We start from the raw sequence: 21,784 nt of genomic DNA on the forward strand, positions 1-21,784 counted from the left end.
AACATACCTAGATTTTTTTTTATTTTTTTTTTAAATAGAAGTAGTATACTGAGCTAAACTGAGGACTGAGCTAAGTCAGTCCTATGGAAATAGATTTCTCCATGCAATCCATATTATTAGCTTCCAGGCTGGTCTACCTACTGGATCACTGGGAACTGACCCAACTCCCCAAAACATTCGAGTTATTTTTAGAGGAGGGGAAACACACACACACACACATTATCAAAACCATAGATACTTTATTCCCTTTTTTGACAAGCATAAAATCAAACATGAAAAATCTTTCAATCAGAAAGATACTAAACCTTTTAAACAAAGTTAGTCTTACCTTTATTCAAACGCAGTATAAGAATCAAATTGTTTATACTCTGAACCATACAAAATTCTTTCTCAAATTATGAAAGATTGCCCCGAACACACAACTATTATGCTTCTCTGACAAACATTTTAGTGACTGTTCCTATAACCATAGTCCTATGTGGGTATTTGGTCAAGTTACAAAAGAAGTAAATAAATATGGGGGAGGTAAATACAGTCACATGAACTGGAAAGGCGTTCTCTCTCTCTCTTTTAGAAATGTAAATAATACACATCAGCTTTTGAAATATTCTGCAACTTGAATTGATAAGAGATGTTTTGAATCCAACAGTACATCTTAAGGATGAAATGATAGCTAGCATATATCCAAGTTCTTAAAGAGCAAAAATGTATGTACTAATAGCTTGAGTCTTTTGCCAATGCACCCAGCATGAAATAAATCCTCCCTGCTTCCCACACACATAATTAACTGGGGTAAGAGTCCAATCCATGCCAGGAGGAGCACAGCAAGTCAAAGCAGCATCTAAGCCCCAAATGATACTGGGTAGGTACTAGTGCCTAGAGGCCATGAAAGGCTCAAATCCTTTTGTACCCATTTAAGACAACCAGACATTAAAAAATGGGGAAAATACAGCTGAACTGGAGCTTCCTAACAATTCTACCACAAGACCCATTCTTTTGTAATGGGTCATAAGGTTTGTAGTACATGCTGGACTGCAGTCAGAGACATAGGGTGAATAGCAAGATAAATAGTCAACAATCAATCAGAAACGTTTCATGTGTGGATACTCTACTGAAATGAATGAAATTTTGTACCAGCCTCAATCAATGAGGCTGGTACAAACTGTTCCAGGTAGAATAAGCACCAAAACAAATGTACTAAACTATGTGGTCAGATTTTCCTTTAAGGCAGATAATACATCACAGAAACTTCAATTTCATCCCTATCATACTAGCATGCCTTTTATCCAGCCCATATGCCTTCACCATCTTTTATAATCCTCTAAACAGTCCTGGAATTGAACAGCTAGTGCTGGATAATAAAATGTGCTCCAGAATTTACTAAGTGCAATTAATATAATGCTTACTGATGCAATACCAGTCCAAAGCAGGCTTTAGGACCAGATCATTTTCATTTGAGATGCTAACATTTGACAGCTGAAGTCACTTTCAGTTTCCACAACATTAAAGGAGGTGTTTAGAAAAATCAAGAAAAATATAGAAACTGCCAACATAAAGAATCAACGTATAATTCCATGTAAACCTTGCATATTGCCTGGGGAAAGGATTCATGTCAGAAACTTTTTTTCCTAATTAATTCATCTAGCCTGAGTAAGCACAAATGACTCCTTCCCAGAAGACATAAATAGCAGGTTGACCCATAGTCCTTAAATACGTGATTGACTTTGTAAGAAATCATCACAGCAGGGCTGAAATAGTCAGAAGGAATAATCTTAGTGAGATTAAAATTTATACATCCTTTTAACCATTAGCTATACATGCATGGAAAAAATTCTAAAATTCAAATTTAAGTATTTTTGAAGTTAGATTACGACAAAATTAGCTTGAAGTTCATTTATGACTACTCGGCTTTTATTTAAACATTTCAAAAATCGCGAACTACTACATGGTGGGAAATTCTGCCCCAACAGATCTCAATTATTTAACAAAACTGGAAGATTTATGAGAGTTTAAGCTTCTCTTCCCTCCCTCCACTTTGGATGGACAAGGGGGGAAATACATCTAAACTTTGCTTTTGGAACCCTTAGAAAAGGATAGGTAGAATACATACTCATATAGGAAAAACCTGGGACTATATTCCTAAAACTGTTGGGCAAGTTAGAAGGTCCGTTTCTCAGGAAATTGTTATCCGAGAAAGAATTCTATGAGAAACATATCAAACCTGGAAAGAGAAGCTTTCAAGAAGCTGCAAGAATAAGTTGCAAGGAGTAGAATACTTGCAGAATATTCAGCACTAGCCGATATTTTAAAAGACCCCCTTTTTGTGGAATGTACAGCTCTTTCCTACAATCTTAGGATCTAAAAGAATATTTCTCTTCAGGACACTTGCCACCTAAAAAACTTTGATGTGACATTCAACATGCCAAGTATTTAGGAAAGTCATGGATTTCTCCCCACACCTACCCCTCAACCCTCACATATCTTCACTGAGATAGCTGTAAAAGCACTATTTTCATCCAAACACTGTAAACCATAAAGTGCTATTTATGAAAATATGTTGCATATATAATTCAGTTCTTTAGCAAAATAAGTAGTCTTCTAACAGCTCCACAATTGTCAGTGAGTTCATATGCTGCCAAAGATGGGGCGGGGAGGAGAGTATTTGGAAACAAATTTTCTTTTCCATTTCCAGAGCAAATACCTCAGCAACTGCCTTCTCTTGTTCCAAGCACAAAAGTACTACCATAGAGATGTTGTAGATTTCCTGAGGACTCACTCAAGTCAGTTGTTCAACAGGGATGTAATTATTAAAGGAAGCCACCTTCTTGCTCATTTCCTCGACTGAACAGAGTATTATCTTCATCACACACCAAGGCGGGATCCTCCATGTTCTCCAATAAAGTATGATGAGCCTCATAACCATGGAGAGACAACACTGCCTCTTTTTTAACAGATTTCAGCTGGCTCCAAGTGATATTAACATTTTTAAAAGCATGCAGAAAGATAATGCCTATAATTATGGTGAAAAATCCACTCAAGGTCCCAATGATATCGCCAAGTCCCATGCTGTTCCATTCCTTGAAGAGGATGATGGAGCAGATCACTACTGTGGTTGTAAAGCACACGTAATAAATGGGTGTCACTAGGGATGTATTAAACACATCCAACGACTTGTTGAGGTAGTTAATCTGAGTACTGACAGACAGCACCAGAATCCCCACCAAAATATAAACCAGTGGATGTCGATAGACTGGCTTCTGATACAGGAGGTCTTTAATAGCAATGCCAAGCCCCTTGACAGAAGAGACTGAAAATGCACCAATCACTGAACAAATGGAGATGTAAACCAGTACATTAGTCTGGCCAAGCCTTGGAGCAACAACAAAAATGAGCACCAGCAAGATCACAATTATAACAGCAGCAAATGCAATGAACACTGTGCGGAAGAGAGAGAGAGAGAGAGAGTGTTAGAGTTGCATAATGAGAATTAAATATTGACCAAAATGTCAACCACGGTTTGTTCAATTCAACATACTACAGTTTGCCAAGTCTGTTTTGAAGTCTGCGTTATTAAAAAGCTGACCTACATTCAGTTACCTGAGCAGGACTGCAGGGAAGGGGCTGTGGATAAAAATCACCCTTCTTGGGGAGATTCAGGTCCCTTGCCTGAATTTTCAGTTTGCATTAAACAAACACCACTCTAGTCTTAACATAGGGAGATGAGCAAAAATGTGCATGCCATATTCTACCTAGCTGGACAATGATAACTTGCTCCCACTTTCCATTGTACAGTTAGACTTTAGTATTGCATGCAAATAGCAAATTCACAATGGACCTTTTCACAAGATAGAACCCCATCTACCTCATAACCAAAAAAGATCGCAAAGAAGGCTCAGTGGTCGAACACATGCAGAAAGTCCCAGGTCCCAACCCTGTCAATTATATTTAAAAGGGTCGCAAGTAGAAGGGCTGAGAAAGACCTCTGCCGGAGACACAGCCCTACCCTAAAGAATACCAGATTGAAGGGACCAAAGGTCTCCCGCAGTATAAAGCAGCTTTATATATTCAGAGTCACCCTAGAACAAGAGAAGCTCTTGTTCAATTACACTCCTCTGAACAAAGGGCAAGGGTGTCATTAAGCAGGGAGAGCACACCACGACCAGGTTCGCTGCCTCGCTAATCTATTCACTTCCTAGTCCTTGAAAAGCCTTACTTCCCTGCCCCTGGCTGCATGGCAAAAAGAGGACCAGCTGAGCCTACCAAGTTCTGATGGCAGAGAGCAGGCCCTCCCATACCACGTCACGTTTACTTTTCCCATAGGATTTCTCCCCAGCTTTTAGTTTGGTGCTCAAGTAATTTAAAAAAAAAAAAAAGCAAGGCACATGTGGACTAATACCCTCCCTGAATATATTCTGGTTCACACCCACTGCACAAGCCCTAGGTGTTGCAGGGAAAAAGAATATCTCCACATACTGAGCATGTCTGTTCAGTTTCCAGACCCATCAAACCTTCATGTGTCGGATGCAACATTGAAATAGCCTTTATACATGCAGAAGACAACATACATAGGCCCTAATCTATCAGCCTTATTAATGAGCTTATTTTGGACCTAATCAGCAATTTCTGTAAGAAATTCTTTCACAGTATTTACTCAAAGCGACTGCCTGAGAGACATACCTGGATCCTTTAGCTTCATTTCCATTTCACCCAGTGATGCAACTTCCTCCTCTTCCGGAGCATGAATAACCATCACCGTAGACCCCAAAATGCTTAATATGCATCCCATCTTCCCATGAATATTGAGCTTTTCATTCAAAAAAGAGGAAGATAATATTGCACTGTTTGGATGTTTAAAGAAAGAAAGAGTATTAAACAAAAACTAGAACGCTGTAAATATAACAATTTTAAGAAGTGATGCTTACAGGGACAGAATCAGGAATAATAAGGAAAATACCATACATCTTTGGGTTACTCTAGCATCTAAGACACTGTAATCAGGATAAAATATTTATATGGGCTTGGTGTGATACTGTCCATAAGAAAGGGAAATTTAGACAAAATTTAGTACAAAATGAGGCAATACAATTGCGGAAGTGGTGACTGGCTTTCATTGTTTTGAGTGAAATGGGAGGTTCTCATTTGTCCACACACAGAAATTACTAGCTGGTTATTGCACACACCAGGTGTGATATCCAGTATGCATGGAAGGGAAGTGGACACATATAAAATCCTTCCCATTCAAAAAAAGAAGAGGACTACTTAAGTTGGGCCTGTGCACAAAGGATTTTGTGCACCCGAGCACCTGTATCACATTACCCTCAGTACATATGAGGTGGAGCAGGTGTCCATGGACACCTGCTCTGCTAGCATGCAAGTTATATCCTCAGCTGGGCAAGCCTGCGAACTAGCCCACAAGTGTCTCCTTAACACACAGAATATTTCAGTGTGTGATGCTTATCGCTGACCAGGCAAAGTCACTTTGCGTAGATTGCACTTACAGAAAATAAGGACAAACATGAATGCTGAAAAGGGTAACTCCTATCAAGTAAAGCTTCCATTATAGGGGTGTTCACGGGCTGCGTGCCGTGGTTCGGTCTGAATTTGGACTGAACCGCCACTCCATGTACCGGTTGTGTCAGACTGATGGCTGGGCTGGTCGAACCAATGAACCAGCTTGAACCAGTTCGCTATCGAACCACTCAAACTGCCCGGTTCACAAAAGACCAGTTCAACTGCGAACCAGTCTGTGAACACCCCTATCCTCTTACTCTTTCTGTAACTAATTTGAATTAATTTGTGATTTGTAAACAGTAAAAAATTTCTTTGCACTAAAATGAGTTGAACAGCAACTCAATTTTAGTTTTGTTAGCAATGTTTTTTATGAGTGCTAATCATAATAGTCATGACTTTTTCCCGATGAAAAACAGAAATAATTATTTAAACCTTTCACCTAGCATGATCTGGTGAAAAAGTGCATTCCATTAATTTAAGTGGCATGATTGTGTATACAAAATATGGTATCTGTAGATAATTGTAAGGTATGACTTTATTTTGCATAAATAAATCCAAACACACATTTTTCAAAATAGAATAGATATTACTTTCAAAGATGAAGCCTACATTATCTAAATTTTAATTGCATTTAATGCCATAATACCACATTGCCACTCCCCTACACCCAGTCCAAATACAACTTTAAAGGAGTATCTGGTCTGCATGTAGAGGGGTAGTTTGGAGGAACCAAGCCACAGCCCACATGATTAAAGAATGGTGCTGGTGGGGGGAAGATACAAGCATTGCATTCACATCGTTATCAAAAAGGGCAGGACAGGCGGGCAACTTATAATCCCAACTGTTCCACTGCATCTCCCCCGTCCCATAAGAGGAGCCAGCGAGATGCTTTGGAGAAGCCCAAGAGCTTTCATTAAACATCAATTTAAAGGACAAGCAATGGCAATGCTGTCATATTTTTTAACATGTTATGAGCAGCCTTGTTTAGACAAGAGCAAGGCAGGAGATATATGACTTATAGGATCAATTCAGATTATCCTGAAAACCATGAAGTGTGCACTTTACAACTTGTTCACAATTTATAATCTGAATTAAGCCAGTAGCGGCCGGTGTGGGTGGCAGTAAGAGGCACCTTTAAGCATAATTTAGAAGATGCTTAGTTCCGCTCTAAAGCCACCTAATGGCGCAGCAGGGAAATGAATTGATCAGTAAGCCAGAGGTTGCTGGTTCGAATCCCTACGTGGTATATTTCCCAGACAGAGGTGTATCTAGGGAAAATAGCGCCTAGGGGAAGCACTGAAATTGTGCCCCCTGTCCAAACATCTGACACCCATCTTTCAGATAACTTTACCATAATATCAGCTCAAAAATACAAGTCAAGCTCGTTAATCTTTTAATTTTTTGAAAACTATTTAGCAGTGGACGTAGCCAGACCAAAAAATGCTAGAAAACTACAAATTTCAGTATGCTGGGGCTCATGAAATACCCAAATACTATGTGGAGGTGTACTTGGGAAACTAAACAGAAGTGCCTGTCTAATTCTCTACTATGCATTGTAGCATTGCTATTACATAAGTTTTAAAAATAAATGGAGAATTTGACTTTTCCCAGATACTCTGAAAATCATTAAAGGATATGCAGAGTAAACTGTGTCACTGCTTGGAATATATTATAGTATTTCAGAAAGACAGTTAAAATGAGAGAAAGAGAGCAAGAAACTTCCAGTGGGCCTTAATATTAAGGATTTCACACTGATTCAAAGACAAACTTACCATTAATAGCCATATTATTAAGACATCACAATTAACTCACAAGAAGCAAAGTAAGAGCAAATGAATACAATCCAAATCATAAGCTTCAGCTCAGTATTCACAAGCCCTGATTCTCTGTACATAGTGCCAAACTGAATATGTGTACAGTGACTTATAGTATATTAATTTAAAAAAAAAATTGTTTAACCTGTAGCCCCTTCAGGGGACTTCCTAAAGGCCATGGGGGGTGTCTGCAAAGGTTCCCCCTCCCCCCACCAGCCTCTTAATTCACCGCTGCAGCCCATCCTGGGCTGATTTTCAGGCCTGTTTGGGCATAAAAAGATCTGCATTGTGGCCATTTTGTAGGTCGCTACTCATGCTCAAATGGCCTCGCAGGGACCATTTCAGCATGCGTGGTGGCCATTTTTTAAAATATTTTTTTTAAAGGCTGCCAAAAATAAAATGGCCACCGTGCATGTTCAAATGGCCTCTGCGAGACCTGGCATGGCCTAGAGCCTCGCAGAGGCCATTTGAGCATGCGTGGTGGCCATTTAAATTTAAAAAATAAATAAAAAATGGCGCCCCCCTGCAAGTGGCACCTGGAGCACGTGCCCTGCCTGCCTCACCCTAGATATGCCCCTGTTCCCAGACTATGGGAAACACCTATATCGCGCAGCAGCAATGATATAGGAAGATGCTGAAAGGCATCATCTCATAATGTGTGGGAGATGGCAATGGTAACCCCTCCTGTATTCTTGCAGGTGCTGCCAGAGAGAAGCGCCTTCTAATTTATGCTTAAAGGTGCCTCTTGCCGCCTGCACTGGCCACTACTGAAATGAGCCACAGAGAACATAATATAAATATAGTGGATACCCCAATGGAGCAAGATTAACTTCAAATACATACTAACCTTATAAGAACACTCAGGGCACCCAACGGGGTTACCAGAGTTGCTGGTGCAAAGGCATATGCCGCAAAGTTTGCTGCCTCTCCAATTCCCACTGCAAAAGAAATGAGTGTTAGTACAGAAATGGAGATTTGCTAACAGCTAGAAGCACACTGTTTTGATCACATGCCAATATACGGTATATCTTGAAGTCTACACAGATTGCATCAGATTCCACACCCACCCACCCACAGAATGCAATCAGGACCGGCCCAAGCCCAACTCGCCCCACCCCAGGCATCTGAGGCACTGTGGTATGCAAAGCATTCAGTTCTTCCCACCCCCAGCCCCTCACCTTACCCTGGTTCACAGGGTAAGATCCTTTCTCTCCTGCAGTGCTCAGAGCACATCACTTTCCCCTTCACGACACACGTGTGCGGCTCCTGGGCTCCGTCTCTCAAGCAGGTTCCTCCTCTTTACCTTAGCCAGCAGCAGCTGCAGCAGCAGCTGACCCTCTCTAAAGTGCAGCTGTAGTCACTACTTGGCCATCTCCTTTTAAAAAAACCTTCTTGGGGTGGCAGCGTACCTCCCTGCCCCCCCTGCCCCCGTTTTTGGCTGGAAGTACCATGCGTGTGTGCGTACATCGCACTTGCAACCACACGTGGTACTTCCGGCCAAAACCGGGGGCAGGGGAGGCAGGGAGGTACGCTGCCGCCCCAAGAAGTTTAAAAAAGGAGCGCTGGTGGGGGGAAAGCTGCAGGTGGGGTAAGTGCACCCCCCACCCTTAAAGGAACACCCTCCCGGTGCTGAACCTTCAAACTGCACCACATTTGAACCGATTCGGAGGCCTCTACAATGGCCTCTGGACCGGTTCGTGCACATCCCTATTACTGGGTAATAGGTCCAGGGATGCTTAGCGAATGTCTCTTAATGGTCAGTAGATGGTTCTTAATAGAAGTTAATGGCTGGGAGATATACAGAGATGGCTGTGGAAATGTGAAGCATCACCACAGCTTGAAGAAGAGAGGCCCTGCTCCTGCCAGCTACTGCCTGCCAGCTACTGAAAGTGAGGGATTGATGTAAACCGTGAGTGACTAGAAGCTGCCATCTGTAACTTCTAGGACAGAAAGAGACTGAGCTGAGAAGTGACTGAAGGCACCTTGGGGTGCTCCTCTGAGGATCTGATGACAGGTAGCTTAACAGCTGTCACCTTAAGGGGTGCAGTGGGGAAATGCTTGACTAACAAGCAGAAGGCTGCCGGTTTGAATGCCCACTGGTATGTTTCCCAGACTATATTGGGCAGCAACGATATAGGAAGATGCTGAAAGGCATCATCTCATACTGCACGGGAGGAGGAAATGGTAAACCCCTCATGTATTCTAACAAAGAAAACCACAGGGCTCTGTGGGCGCCATGAGCTGAAATTGACTTGATGGCACACTTTACCTTTTACCTTAGCTTAACAGCTGCCTGACAGGAGCACATGATGTTTGCCTCCCTGATGCTCAACTTGCAAATAAACTAAATACTCCAGAAACACCAATGAGCTCTTCTCCAAAGGAAACCGAACTAAGGTAGCAATGCCCCCAAAATGTCTCACCACTCCAGGGAGGAGGAGGAGGGCATAACAACTGAGAATCCTGAATTCTGGAATACAGATTTCTTCCAATGAGACCATTTTATTGTCATTTAGTGTTTAACAGCCCTGCAAAAGAGTGAAATTTCTGCAGGACAACCAATATTTCTAGCAGCAAACTTTTAATGTGTGGATGAGTACATGCCACTTCGAACACCCACGCACAACTATCTAGGAAACCTGATAAGACTAGGTTTCAAACATGGGCGTAGACTGGTGCTGAATGTTGCCCACACATTCATTTATTATGTCCACACATTATAACTGCTGCGGGAGAATAATAGTATTCCCTCAAATTCATCACGTGAGGAATTGCCCTTATCAAAAAGATATCAACACAAATAGTGAATTACATACTTGAAAGCAGCCCTGCCCACCACAGCCATTCCTTCAGGTAAGAATGTCCACCTTGCCCTGAAAAATAATGTGAGAAGATTTCCAGTCAATCTTTGAGGCACACTCTCTTGCTGGTGTTTATATTTCTAAAGAGAATATCACTATTGTTTTAAGACAAACTGCAGTCAGAGGCACCCTTTGGACCAGACGTCTGGGTGCAAGGGTGTGGGGACCAGGCACAAGTCAGGCCCTGACACCTGCACTGAGACTGAGAGCATCCGATTCGCAAAATGGCATCTGGAACGAAAACTCCTGACTAAACCAGCTGTCAAGGCTTTCATCAATCATTTGGTCTTATCACCTTCCGTCGGTCAGATGGAGGTCGGTATGTGTTCGGGGCCTGGTCCTCCTCCTAGAGGTGGGAGTCTAGGGGGTCTTCAGACCCTAAAACGTCTGGAAAACCCTGGATGAACATCTGGAGAGACCTTTCCGTGATCATTGGACTGAATGACGAGAGGCTTTTCATCGCCTAATTACAGACGACCTCCTCTATTCCTCTTATTTTGTCATTCCGAATAAATCTCTGAGATGTTCACGGCCGTGAGATTGGCATATCTATGGTTTTCTTTTTCTTCTTCATTGAAAGCTCTTGCTTATTTTTTTGCTATCTCTACTTTGCTGGAGATCTCAGCATTCCAATGCTAACAGCTTTCAGTTTTGCCCTGAAGAGTTTTTTTTAAAATGTCTGATATCCCAGCAATTACTTATTTTTTATTTTAATCTTAAACTTTAAACTACCCACAGCATTTGTTGGAGATTAGTATGGGTTTCCCCCACCCTCTTTTCGTGAACCTCCCCCACCTCACCTTGAACTTCCCAGCACGGCTGTGAGTTTGTCAGATTTACAGTTTTCTTTTCTGCCCACTTTTGCTTATTTTCTGCTATTTTCTGTTTTTGAATCTTTCTATGGACTTCGCCAGAGAGCTCAGCATTCAAATGCTATCAGCTTTTAGTTTTGAAGAATCCTTTTAAGATGTTGGAGGCTACAGCAATTACTTATTTTATCTTGCTCTTTAACCTACACATAATCTGTCGGAGATGATTGTGAATTTTGTTACGACATCTGCAATGGAGAAGAGTAATGGCGAAGAAGATTGGCTTGGAGAGAAAAGCAGCTTTTTATGGGTCTTCTAAAAATTGTTCTGCAATGCCACATATTTACACATTTAATCAACTTAAGCTTTATTTACAAAGGCCCAACTGGAAAGACTCAGTTTATATGCGTTAGAGAGGATCTGCCTGCCAGAATCTCGAAAGATCTTCCCTGGATTTATAGTTCCTTCTGTTTGAACGGCTGACAAAGTGTTTTATGGCTGGACAGTTCTCTTCCTATTACTAACCATCTGAAGTTCTGACTGGGGAAATGAAATGAAAATGACTGCTGAGAACTGGCTGTTTGGCACAAGAAGAGGAGGACTGTTTTCCTATGTTCTATCTTTCTTAGTGGAATCAGGACTTCTCGATCTTTTGTAGTTCAATACCACTGATGGAACTGCCATCCGGATCTTGACTTTACTTTGAAGAATTTCTGAACTTGTTAATCAGCTGAGATGGAGTGATGATGATTTTCTATTCTGGTGTTGCTATCGTGATACTTTTTGCCAAATACAGGGAGGGGAAATTGGCATGGGGGGAGACTGCTAAGTGGTGTTTTACTTTAAGCTAATTTAAGAAGATTTTACAAAAAGGGGTCTTTTAAGTATTTAAATCTTATTTAAAAGTTTATTTGCTTTAGCTATATGTCTTTTGAGTGTGTTTTATTAGAACTACCTAGTCCTTGGATAGGTAGCTATGGTGAGATTTGCACAGAAGGATTCTAACTGAAGGAATTTTACGGTATAGAAACTTGATAACCCTTTTTTCCCAGGCATGTAAACGTTCCGATGCTGTTCAGCCTCCCCCTCAATGAGACACTGGACACTGGCTTTAAGATTTGATATTAACCCTATGTTATGTGAGTCAGTTGAAATGTTTACCAGTCTTTCTTCCTTTTTGTCTTTGTGCTGGGATAAATGAAAAGCCAATATTTTTAGTGGGGTATCTATCAGTATTTTATTTCTCTTTGCTGATATATATTTAATATAATGGAATTATCTTCCCTCTCTTACTTTTCTTTCCCCCTGAGCTTGTTCCCCCCCCCCTTTCCTTTCCTTTCCTTTCCAGGTCTCTCCCCCCCGCCCCCCGGTGGCTCCTTTTCTTGAGACATTTGATTTATTTAGGGTTTCATATACAGGTTTCAACTTAGAGTATAATTAAATAATATACCTTATTATTGTATTTTAATGTGTTAATTGTTCCTTTTTTCTTTCTTTTAACCATTAAGATTTAGGGAATTCTATATAGGGGTTTAGCATTGAAATAACCTACTCAGGAACTGAAATTTTTAAAGATATACCCGAATGGTCCAATGACTTAAGGAACTGCTATATACCTTTATGGAAGAAACAATAATTAATGTAACTAATTTAGGATTTAATATATAGGTTTTAACTTTGAGTATAATTAAATATTATACCTCATTAATTGGCCTTTCAATTAGGGGGCTCTATATAATGGTTTAAAACTGATAACAACCTAATTAGGAATTGGGATGTTGTATGATAAACCCGATAGTTTTAATGACTTAAGGAATTGCCACAGATTTTTGTCCTTTGTTTCTTTGTGTTTCCTCTTTTCCTTTTCAAAAAGGAGATGAGATATATTAAGAATGAGGGAATTTTAAATTTAAGGCATAAGATTATTAGCACTATTTTATTATATGATAGTAATAGCTTTAAAAAGACTACATACCGAAATATTTTATTTTGAATGCTCAGTGTCTGACTTTTTGGTACTCTTAAGTCTTGGTTTGAACAATTAACTAGTTAGCCTTAGCTCCTAACTGAAATCAAATTTTAACTTTTTAAAATATATATACCTTTATCATTCCTATTTTCCCCCCTCAGCATCTTTCTTTACTTTCATTTCCTCCTATGGGCTTTCACCAGTTGTTATGGAAACTGTATAATGGTAATTGTTGAATTAACTGCTTGTTGTGATGTAAACAATCAGAAGGAAACTGAGAAGGATTATATATATGTATGGGGAGAGATCTGGGTGACATGGCTTGATAGCCTATTCTCCCTGTGGGGGGTTATAGAGACCAGTTTTGGCTGAAGTTAGTCTATCTCTTCATGAAAGAATATCTTCCCATTTATCTCTCTGGTTTTTTGTTTGTTAAATGAAGAGGAGGACTGCTGAAGGTTTAACTGATTTCTGTCACTTACTTTACTGTGACGTTTTGCATACCTGTATGGGACAAGGTGGGAATTTTGATTACAAAATATTGGGTGGATATGTGGCTTCGTATACACAATATGTATACCTTTTCCTTTTGGTAGAACCTGTCTTTTAACGCATACATTTTCTTCTCCATTGAATTTTTATGTTTTAAATCGTTCTTTTGAGGCCAAGATGATAGTTCTGTATGAGGTTCAAGGTTCATTTTCCCCTCTAACGATTAGATTTAGTTTTTAGACGTATCCTCTTTTTTAATAGATTATCTTAATTCATTCAAGTAAACTTAAATATTATTACTCTGTACAAGTCTTTTTTCCTTTTTCTTACTTTCTTTTCTGTGGCTGAACAATTGCTCTTATTCATGTATGATTATGTCAGTCTCAGAGATGTAACCGGTTCTATTTCTATTACTAATAAAAGCAAAAAATTTGGGGATGGGGGAAGAGACTGAGAACATCTGATGGTGGCCCATGTCACATGACATGTGCACTGCATGAGCCATCATGCGCGGCGCAAGAGGGAGCAGCCACAGGCCTGCAGGGATCCAGTAACAGTTCAGTGGGAGGCCGACTGGGACTCATCTGAGCTGCACTGAGTTCTCCTTCTATGCCGCCCAGCAGGCGTGAGGCAGATCCATAACTCACAATCTTCTAGGTATTGCCTTTAATTTAATTTATGTTTCCTTCCATGTTCTCATGCAAAGCTTCAATGGTAGTGGTTTGGGGTGTTTCTTTAAAAGATACTAGTGGTTTTTGAATGCATGCTTTCTTGATTCCGCCCCAGGGAAACCCATGCTGGAGCTGGTATCCTTCCCCCCACCTGCTCTGCCTACTGAAGAGTTGCTTCCTGCCTCAGTGTTGTGTTTCTCCCCCACCCCGCCACTTGTTTCTGGGCTCCAAACAGAGGGGAGAGTGGCATCTGCAGACCAGTGGGAAGTGTTTGATTCAGAATTTCCTCTTTTTTTAAAAAAAGTTCAACCTTTTCCTAAGCATATTCTGGTGTAAAAAGCAGTACATTCAGCTAACTTAAGTGGCAAGATCATCTACTAAAATGTGGAATCTACAAGTAAGTGGGAAGTAACTTATTCAGAGTTTCCTCTAAAAATACAAAAAAAAAAATCTAACCTTTCTCTAAGCATATTGTGATGTGAGATAATTTAAGTGGCAGGATTTAATCTGTGTTTGTCACAGCCATTTAAATATTGGCAGAAACAATGATGGTCAACACCACTGTTTTCACAAAAACTTGTGGATTGCAATATTGATGGTGCCTGTGGTCTGATATGCTGTAATGGTATCTTACAATGATATAATTGTATATGATATAAGTTTCAAGGCCACAATGAAGTTTGGATAACAGTATAACAAGGAGCTACAGACAGAAATAAATAAAATGTTCTTGCTTATCCCCAGCTAGCATGCCTACATACATCATTTATTTTTATTCTTATCTGCTTATTTAAGGAACTATTGTAAAGTGTCCTAAAGACTATGTTGCTGGTAGAAAAGCAGGAAACAAATGTCTTCTGAGACTTTGCTTGCTACTCTTTGTTTATTCTACAGGTGCTTTCATAATGTCTAAATGTACATAGCCATGCAGGGCTTCAAAGAGGGATTTAGCCAGATCTTGCATGCACAAGCATACAAGATCTTGCATGCACAAGCATACACAAGTGTTTGTGTATGTATAGAGCAGGCCTGCTCAACTTCGGCCCTACTGCAGATATTGACCTACAGCTCCCATAATCCCTGGCTATTGGCCACTGTGGCTGGGGATTATGGGAGTTGTAGTCCAAAAACAGCTGGGGGGCCCTAAGTTGAGCAGGACTGGTATAGAGGATGCTTATGTTGCAAAGGGGACCCCCGTTAGCCCACTAGATCCAGGCTCCCAAATTAGTTGCGCGGGGGGCAGGGGAATGTCTAGGTCCAGGCTCCAATATTACTTAGGTGTACCTCTGACTGCAGTTAACACCATACCCTCTCCAAGCATTTTATTTCTTGTTCGAGTTTTTTTTTGTTTTTTGGCTCTGTTTAGTATCTTGCCCAAGGAAGGAAGAAACTCAAAAGCTCAAAAAACACATTGTGATACTTGGTTGGTTCTAATAAAGGTGTTTTTTGAATTTCATTTTTGTTGTTGTTCCTTCTTGGATTTTTAAATGCATTACCATCAATCAACATCATATAAAATAAACCTAGTACAATAATACATGGTATTTATTATTATTATTATTATTATTATTATTAAATTTATAAACACCCTACTCCAAAGGCTCTAGGCAGTTCACAAAAATAATACAAGATAAAATGAGTATGACACAGAAGTATCCCTTTACTTCTCATTACAGTGCTTAATAAAAATTGACCATTTATAACATTAGCTTCTACTTAGGAATAATATATATACACATATACATACACACTGCCAAATGACATGATTAATGTTGCATAAATGTAGACCCTCAGTTAACAGTTAACAGACCCTCAGTTAACTGTTTCCTCACATATTGCTTACATTTGTTTTCTTAATGAACCAATAAGGCTACCTGCTTTTGACCTCTTGATCACAAAATTTTCAGCTATGCCAGCATGTATGTCCGTAATTCACTCAGTAGGGATGTGCATGGAACCGGCAGGGGCTGGTTCATAGGCGGAAGGGGGGTGGGGTGGGGTGGGTAACTTTAAGGGTGGGGGAGGGTGCACTTACCCACCCCGCTACTGTGTTTCTCCCACCGGCGATTGCTAAAAAACCGGTCTGGCATAACAGTAGTTCACCTCTCCTCAGACCGGAAGTAGCCCACGTGCGTACACTTCGCACGCACGGCTGACGTGTGAGCGAGCCCAACGTGCGCACGTGCATGGGCTACTTACGCTCCACTGGACCGGTTTTTTTAGTAAGTGCGGGGGGGGTGCGCGTCCTCCTCTGCCCTTAAAGTTATCCCCCCCACACACACACACCATTTAAACTTTTGAGCCGCCTGGTGTTCAAACCTGTTTGAAGGCCCGTAAAAGGGCCTCCGAACAGGTTCACGCACATCCCCATGACTCAGAGCTCCCTGATGGAAGTCATTTCCATCCCTACTGCACAAATAAAAGAGAACATCTAAAACCCAGCTGACGGATCTGTTCCTTGATCTTTTAAAAATTGAAAGATGTTCTTATGCGGCGCTCTCGAAAAGAAGGGGACATCTAGCAGCTGAGATTAGCACATTGAAAGACAGCTTTGGCAAAGACAGGAAGAGTTGTAATAGTTATGTTCAGTGCCCAAGAACATAACATATATTCTTATGTTCTTTAGTAGGATAGTTTGTGATTTTCCTTGCACATCTCACAAGGTCAATAGATAAAGCCTCATCTAATGGTGCTTAGAGAATGAGGCGGCCAGAAAAAATAAAATAAAATCCCATCTCCCCAGAGTTCTTCCTGACTTGGAATGCCAGTCATCAGTGCCCTATACTTCTCCCCTCCAAAGGAGTACACCTCACACCTGAAGGGAGAGGCTGGCCCATTAGCTATGCCCCTGACATCCATGAACAGAGACGCTGGGGGGCATGGCCAAAGGGCATACTGATGCTGGGGCTCTGCTGCCGCGGCCACCATCAAGGAATAGTGAACATGTCGGGGGCACTGCAGGGCTTCCCCCCCCCCTCGAAAAAGGAGAATTTGTACATGCAGCATGTGCCGCTACAACACGCAGCTGTGCATTTTCCTTGCCTGCACACACAGACTTTGTTGCCTAGAGTCATACTCCATGACATTTAGAAGCCAAGACAGAGTGGGAGGAAATGCTCAGAATTGGGAATTGGACAGCACTATTGCAGGAGAGTGTTCTATTAATTGGTGAAGGCTCCAGGGAGGAGCAGAGGAATCTGCAAGGGGTGTCTTTGGAAGGAAACGTGGGTATGCTTGATCAGAGTCTGGGTTCTAGAGAAGCCTGGCCTGCTCACGTCACTTTTCTCATCGTTATCAGTCACTTGTTACTTCATCTAAGGCAACACAACTTTGCATGGCTTGCATTTCCGAACTGCACATTTTGTGTCGGGCTACACATTAAAAAAGCAGAGGCATTCTCTGCACATCGGCAGTGTGTTAATGTCAGAGAGAAAGACAGGATGAATCAGAGTCTAGCTAAAGTGTTCAGCCAGTCAGCCATTCCATTCAAGGCTGCTGAAAGAGAAAAAGATTGACTAATTAACGTAATAAGTATATTGGATTGTAATTTGTCAGTCAAAAGCTTATTTAGCTGAATAAAGTATTTAAATAGAAAATAAGCCAACATGGTGTAGTGGTTAGAGTGCTGGACTAGGACCGGGGAGACCCGAGTTCAAATCCCCATTCAGCCATGATATTAGCTGGGTGACTCTGGGCCAGTCACTTCTCTCTCAGCCCAACCTACTTCACAGGGTTGTTGTGAAAGAGAAACTCAAGTATGTAGTACACCGCTCTGGGCTCCTTGGAGGAAGAGCGGGATATAAATGTAAAATTAATAATAATAATAATAATAATTAATAATACTGCAGCAGATAAAGCAGTTATGCACTTCTTACTATCCAAACCACAGCAATCACGGGGGCAAGGACCCTAATGCAAACAACATGCCTCATGGTTTGCAATTCTCAGTGTAAAGAAAAGGAAGTGATGCTTTTAATAACACAGATGCCTCCAGTCGCTAAGCTACAAAGTAAACATTTCAGACACAGAATCCATTATTTTGGGCTTTGATTTTCTGAATAAAAACAGAAGGTTATAAATATTTCTTACCAGCTCGAGTAACCCCCTTTTCGGCTAATTGCAAGAGCCCCTTCTTTTTCAATATAAAGCTGGATCCAACAAAGATACTGGAGCCTATGGCTAAGGCCACACCTATATACAAACTGTATTTGCTTCCAGCAGGTGGGGAAACACTCAGCTTTGTTCCATTGGGGTATCTGCCAGAAAAGGCAAAGAAAGAAGTGTGTAGGTCTGACACATTGAGGATTTGACACCACGCATGATGAGAGCCAGAGCAAATCAAAGGAAATACATCACCTGGAAAGAAAGGGGGGGAAAGGGACATCAAATCCACCTATACAGGATATCCTGAAGGAAGTATTTGCATATATTTAATTTACACATGTATGACATTTGCATCTCCTACCACCCCACTCAGTTTGTTTATAGCTTATATTTATTTAGAAAATGTAAAAAAACTCACCTTTCAATACAGCATTTCCCAAGGCAAGGAAGGACATTTAACATCAGTACACACAATCCCAAAACATCAACACCACAACAAAGGAAATAATGCCTTGGCATAATTGGGACAATAGGGCCCCAATTAATGGTCAGTAGCTTCTCAAAGCCCAGGTTCCCATGTAACACCAAACCGGAGTTAAACAAGGCTGAGGCTGGAACTCCAGTACATCCGAATGTGTGAAACTGTGGTTATGGGTGGTTATTTATAAATAAATGGGCTGAAAGCGACCTCCGGTTTGCCTCATCAAACTCCAAATTGAATCTTTGGTTATCTCTAAGGTTCGCCGCCTAGACCAGAGGTTTTCCCACTGATGGGTTACGTTCAACTCCGGACGCAGCCATAACCACGGCTTCACGCTGACTTCATAGAGGTGACGCAAACCCACCTAAGGACATAGCTACTCCATACCTTCGGCATTCCTCGCTGGCAACCCACCCCTCCTGTCAGCTATGCGCTATGGAGTTGCTAGGCAACAGGGATGCCACTCCACTCCACCCTGGACTCATCAGCCTGTCGAGCTGCACAGTCACTCAGGGGCATTCCCTCTCCCCACTCTGTCCCTTGCTCCACCCACCTGGCAAGAAGTAGGGAAAGGGCACGGGATGACAGGATGGGTAGAAAGTACTTTGCCTCCCGAGAAGGAAACGACAATGATGTATGTTCACAAGCAAAACATTCCAGGTGGCAAAGTAAGCAGCGGACCCCATCTCAGCACTGGGAGGGGAGCAAATGGTGGTGGCGGTGGGCCCTCAGGGTTGGGTACAAAAGGCAGACACAAGCAGGGAGTCTTGAGCAGCCAGGATCTATTTTTCCTCCACAGGAAGGTTGGGGAAAGGGGCTCAGCCCATTCCCCATGGGGGTTATCAGTCCCTAGCCTTGCTCATGAGAAGAACCGTCTGTAAGAACTAACTGAAAATGCACAAGGTGGTACTCTAGTCTAGTCATGTGCACGGACCGGTTCGGAGGCCATTCTAAAGGCCTCCAGACCGGTCCGGGCACGCGTGGTTTTGGTTCGGGTGGGGGATTCCAAACAAGTTCGGGGGGGGGGCTTTACTTACCCCCTCAAGAATGCGGCTGTATTTCTTGAAGTAAGCGGGTGGCATACCTCCCTGCCGCCCGCTTCATTCCCCCTCCTCCGTGGCTGCTACTGCTGCTACCTTTGAATCAATACGCAATCGGGCGGCAGGGTATCTCCCAGCCCCTGCCACCCGGCTCTTCAATGCCCCCGGACTTGGCTTAAATGGCCCTGCCGCCCCAGGACCCCTGCCGCCCCTTCCCTTCCCTTCCCATGCTCCCATGCTCAAGGGGTCGGCAGGAGAACTCCCCCGCCGACCCCGTCCCCTTCCCCGGGCGGCTGCGCTCTAAAGTTAGAGCGGGCGGCGGGAGAGCTCTCAGCCGCCCGCGGCGCTGCAAATGGCTTCTAGGAAGCCTTTAGCACGCCTGCGCAAAAGGCTTCCTAGAAGCCATTTGCAGCGCCGCAGCCGGGGAAGCGAGCGGGCGGCTGAGAGCTCTCCCGCCGCCCGCTCTAACTTTAGAGCGCAGCCGCCCGGGGAAGGGGACGGGGTCGGCGGGGGAGTTCTCCTGCCGACCCCTTGAGCATGGGAGCATGGGAAGGGAAGGGAAGGGGGGGCAGGGGTCCTGGGGCGGCAGGGCCATTTAAGCCAAGTCCGGGGGCATTGAAGAGCCGGGTGGCAGGGGCTGGGAGATACCCTGCCGCCCGATTGCGTATTGATTCAAAGGTAGCAGCAGTAGCAGCCACGGAGGAGGGGGAATGAAGCGGGCGGCAGGGAGGTATGCCGCCCGCTTACTTCAAGAAATACAGCCGCATTCTTGAGGGGGTAAGTAAAGCCCCCCCCCCTGAACTTGTTTGGAATCCCCCACCCCAGTGCCGGACTGCAACTCCGTGGTTCCGTGCACACCTCTACTCTAGTCGTACTAGGTGATACTCTCAGTGTATGCTGCAACATTATTCCATGGACCGTGCTCTCATGAGAGTGGCAGACTAAGGGGACCCAATACCGAGCCAGGATTCTCCATGCAGGAAAATCGTGGGTACTGGTAACTGGACAAGTGCTGTCCCTGTCAAACCCTGTGCCCTGTCAGCCCACCCTTGTGGAGATGTGCACCCTTGCCCGCAGCCCCGAAGGGAACCACATTGTCCTAGGGCTGCTGGAAACCAGTGCTCCCTTCTTCCAGGAATTCCTGCACCAGGAGATCTGCATATGGAGCCACACCGGGCCAGATCTGGGAACATAGGAACATAGGAAACTGCCATATACTGAGTCAGACCATTGGTCTATCTAGCTCAGTATTGTCTTCACAGACTGGCAGTGGCTTCCCCAAGGTTGCAGGCAGGAATCTCTCTCAGCCCTATCTTGGAGAAGCCAGGGAGGGAACTTGAAACCTTCTGCTCTTCCCAGAGCGGCTCCATCTCCTAAGGGGAATATCTTACAGTGCTCACACATCAAGTCTCCCATTCATATGCAACCAGGGCAGACCCTGCTTAGCTATGGGGACTATCCATGCTTGCTACCACAAGACCACCTCTCCTCTCCTTTAAACTGGCTCAAACCGGAAGTTTGAGCCGGTTTAAAGGTCCATGCCCGAACCCAGGGTCTCCCCCATCCATGCAAGTAGGTATGCTCTGACAAATGGCCCCCTCCTGGCAAGGATAGCCAGCATGAGCAGGGCAGCCCCTCTCAGTGTAGGGAGCAAAGCATTGGTTGGGGGCACTCCTGCTGGGTTTAAGAGGCTGCCACAAGCATGTATTGTTTAGCCACCAAGTTCAGTTTTTGTTACAGAAAGGTTGGGGAAAGGGGATACCGAGCCCCTGGTGGCGCAGTGGTAAAAACTGCCGCCCTGTAACCAGAAGGTTACAAGTTCGATCCCGACCAGGGGCTCAAGGTTGACTCAGCCTTCCATCCTTCCGAGGTCGGTAAAATGAGTACCCAGAATGTTGGGGGCAATATGCTAAATCATTGTAAACCGCTTAGAGAGCTCCGGCTATAGAGCGGTATATAAATGTAAGTGCTATTGCTATTGCTATATTCACTCTTTAGGCTTACTCATGAGCAGGGCTGGCTGCCAGGGTCA

General features: G+C 43.0%; 1 protein-coding gene across 7 annotated transcripts in view; it reads right to left on the reverse strand.

The window, feature by feature from the left end:
- Nucleotides 1–219: 219 nt before the first annotated feature.
- The window catches only part of NIPAL1 (NIPA like domain containing 1), a 55,807-nt gene continuing 34,242 nt past the window's right edge, over nucleotides 220–21,784 (reverse strand). For 4 of the 7 annotated variants that reach the window (XM_053254385.1, XM_053254384.1, XM_053254386.1 and 1 more), the window contains 5 exons: nucleotides 18,217–18,483; nucleotides 10,142–10,198; nucleotides 8,173–8,263; nucleotides 4,678–4,838; nucleotides 220–3,436 (listed from right to left, as the gene is read on the reverse strand). In XM_053254385.1, coding sequence (XP_053110360.1) covers nucleotides 2,808–3,436; nucleotides 4,678–4,838; nucleotides 8,173–8,263; nucleotides 10,142–10,198; nucleotides 18,217–18,483 — 1,205 coding nt within the window. In that variant the 3' untranslated portion in view covers nucleotides 220–2,807. Of the gene's footprint in view, nucleotides 3,437–4,677; nucleotides 4,839–8,172; nucleotides 8,264–10,141; nucleotides 10,199–18,216; nucleotides 18,484–18,649; nucleotides 19,056–19,076; nucleotides 19,234–21,784 lie in introns of those variants that run through there. The other 3 variants (XM_053254388.1, XM_053254389.1, XM_053254390.1) reach the window with 3 other exon arrangements.

This window comes from Hemicordylus capensis, chromosome 5 (genome assembly GCF_027244095.1).
Source record: "Hemicordylus capensis ecotype Gifberg chromosome 5, rHemCap1.1.pri, whole genome shotgun sequence".
Taxonomy (NCBI): Eukaryota; Metazoa; Chordata; class Lepidosauria; order Squamata; family Cordylidae; genus Hemicordylus; species Hemicordylus capensis.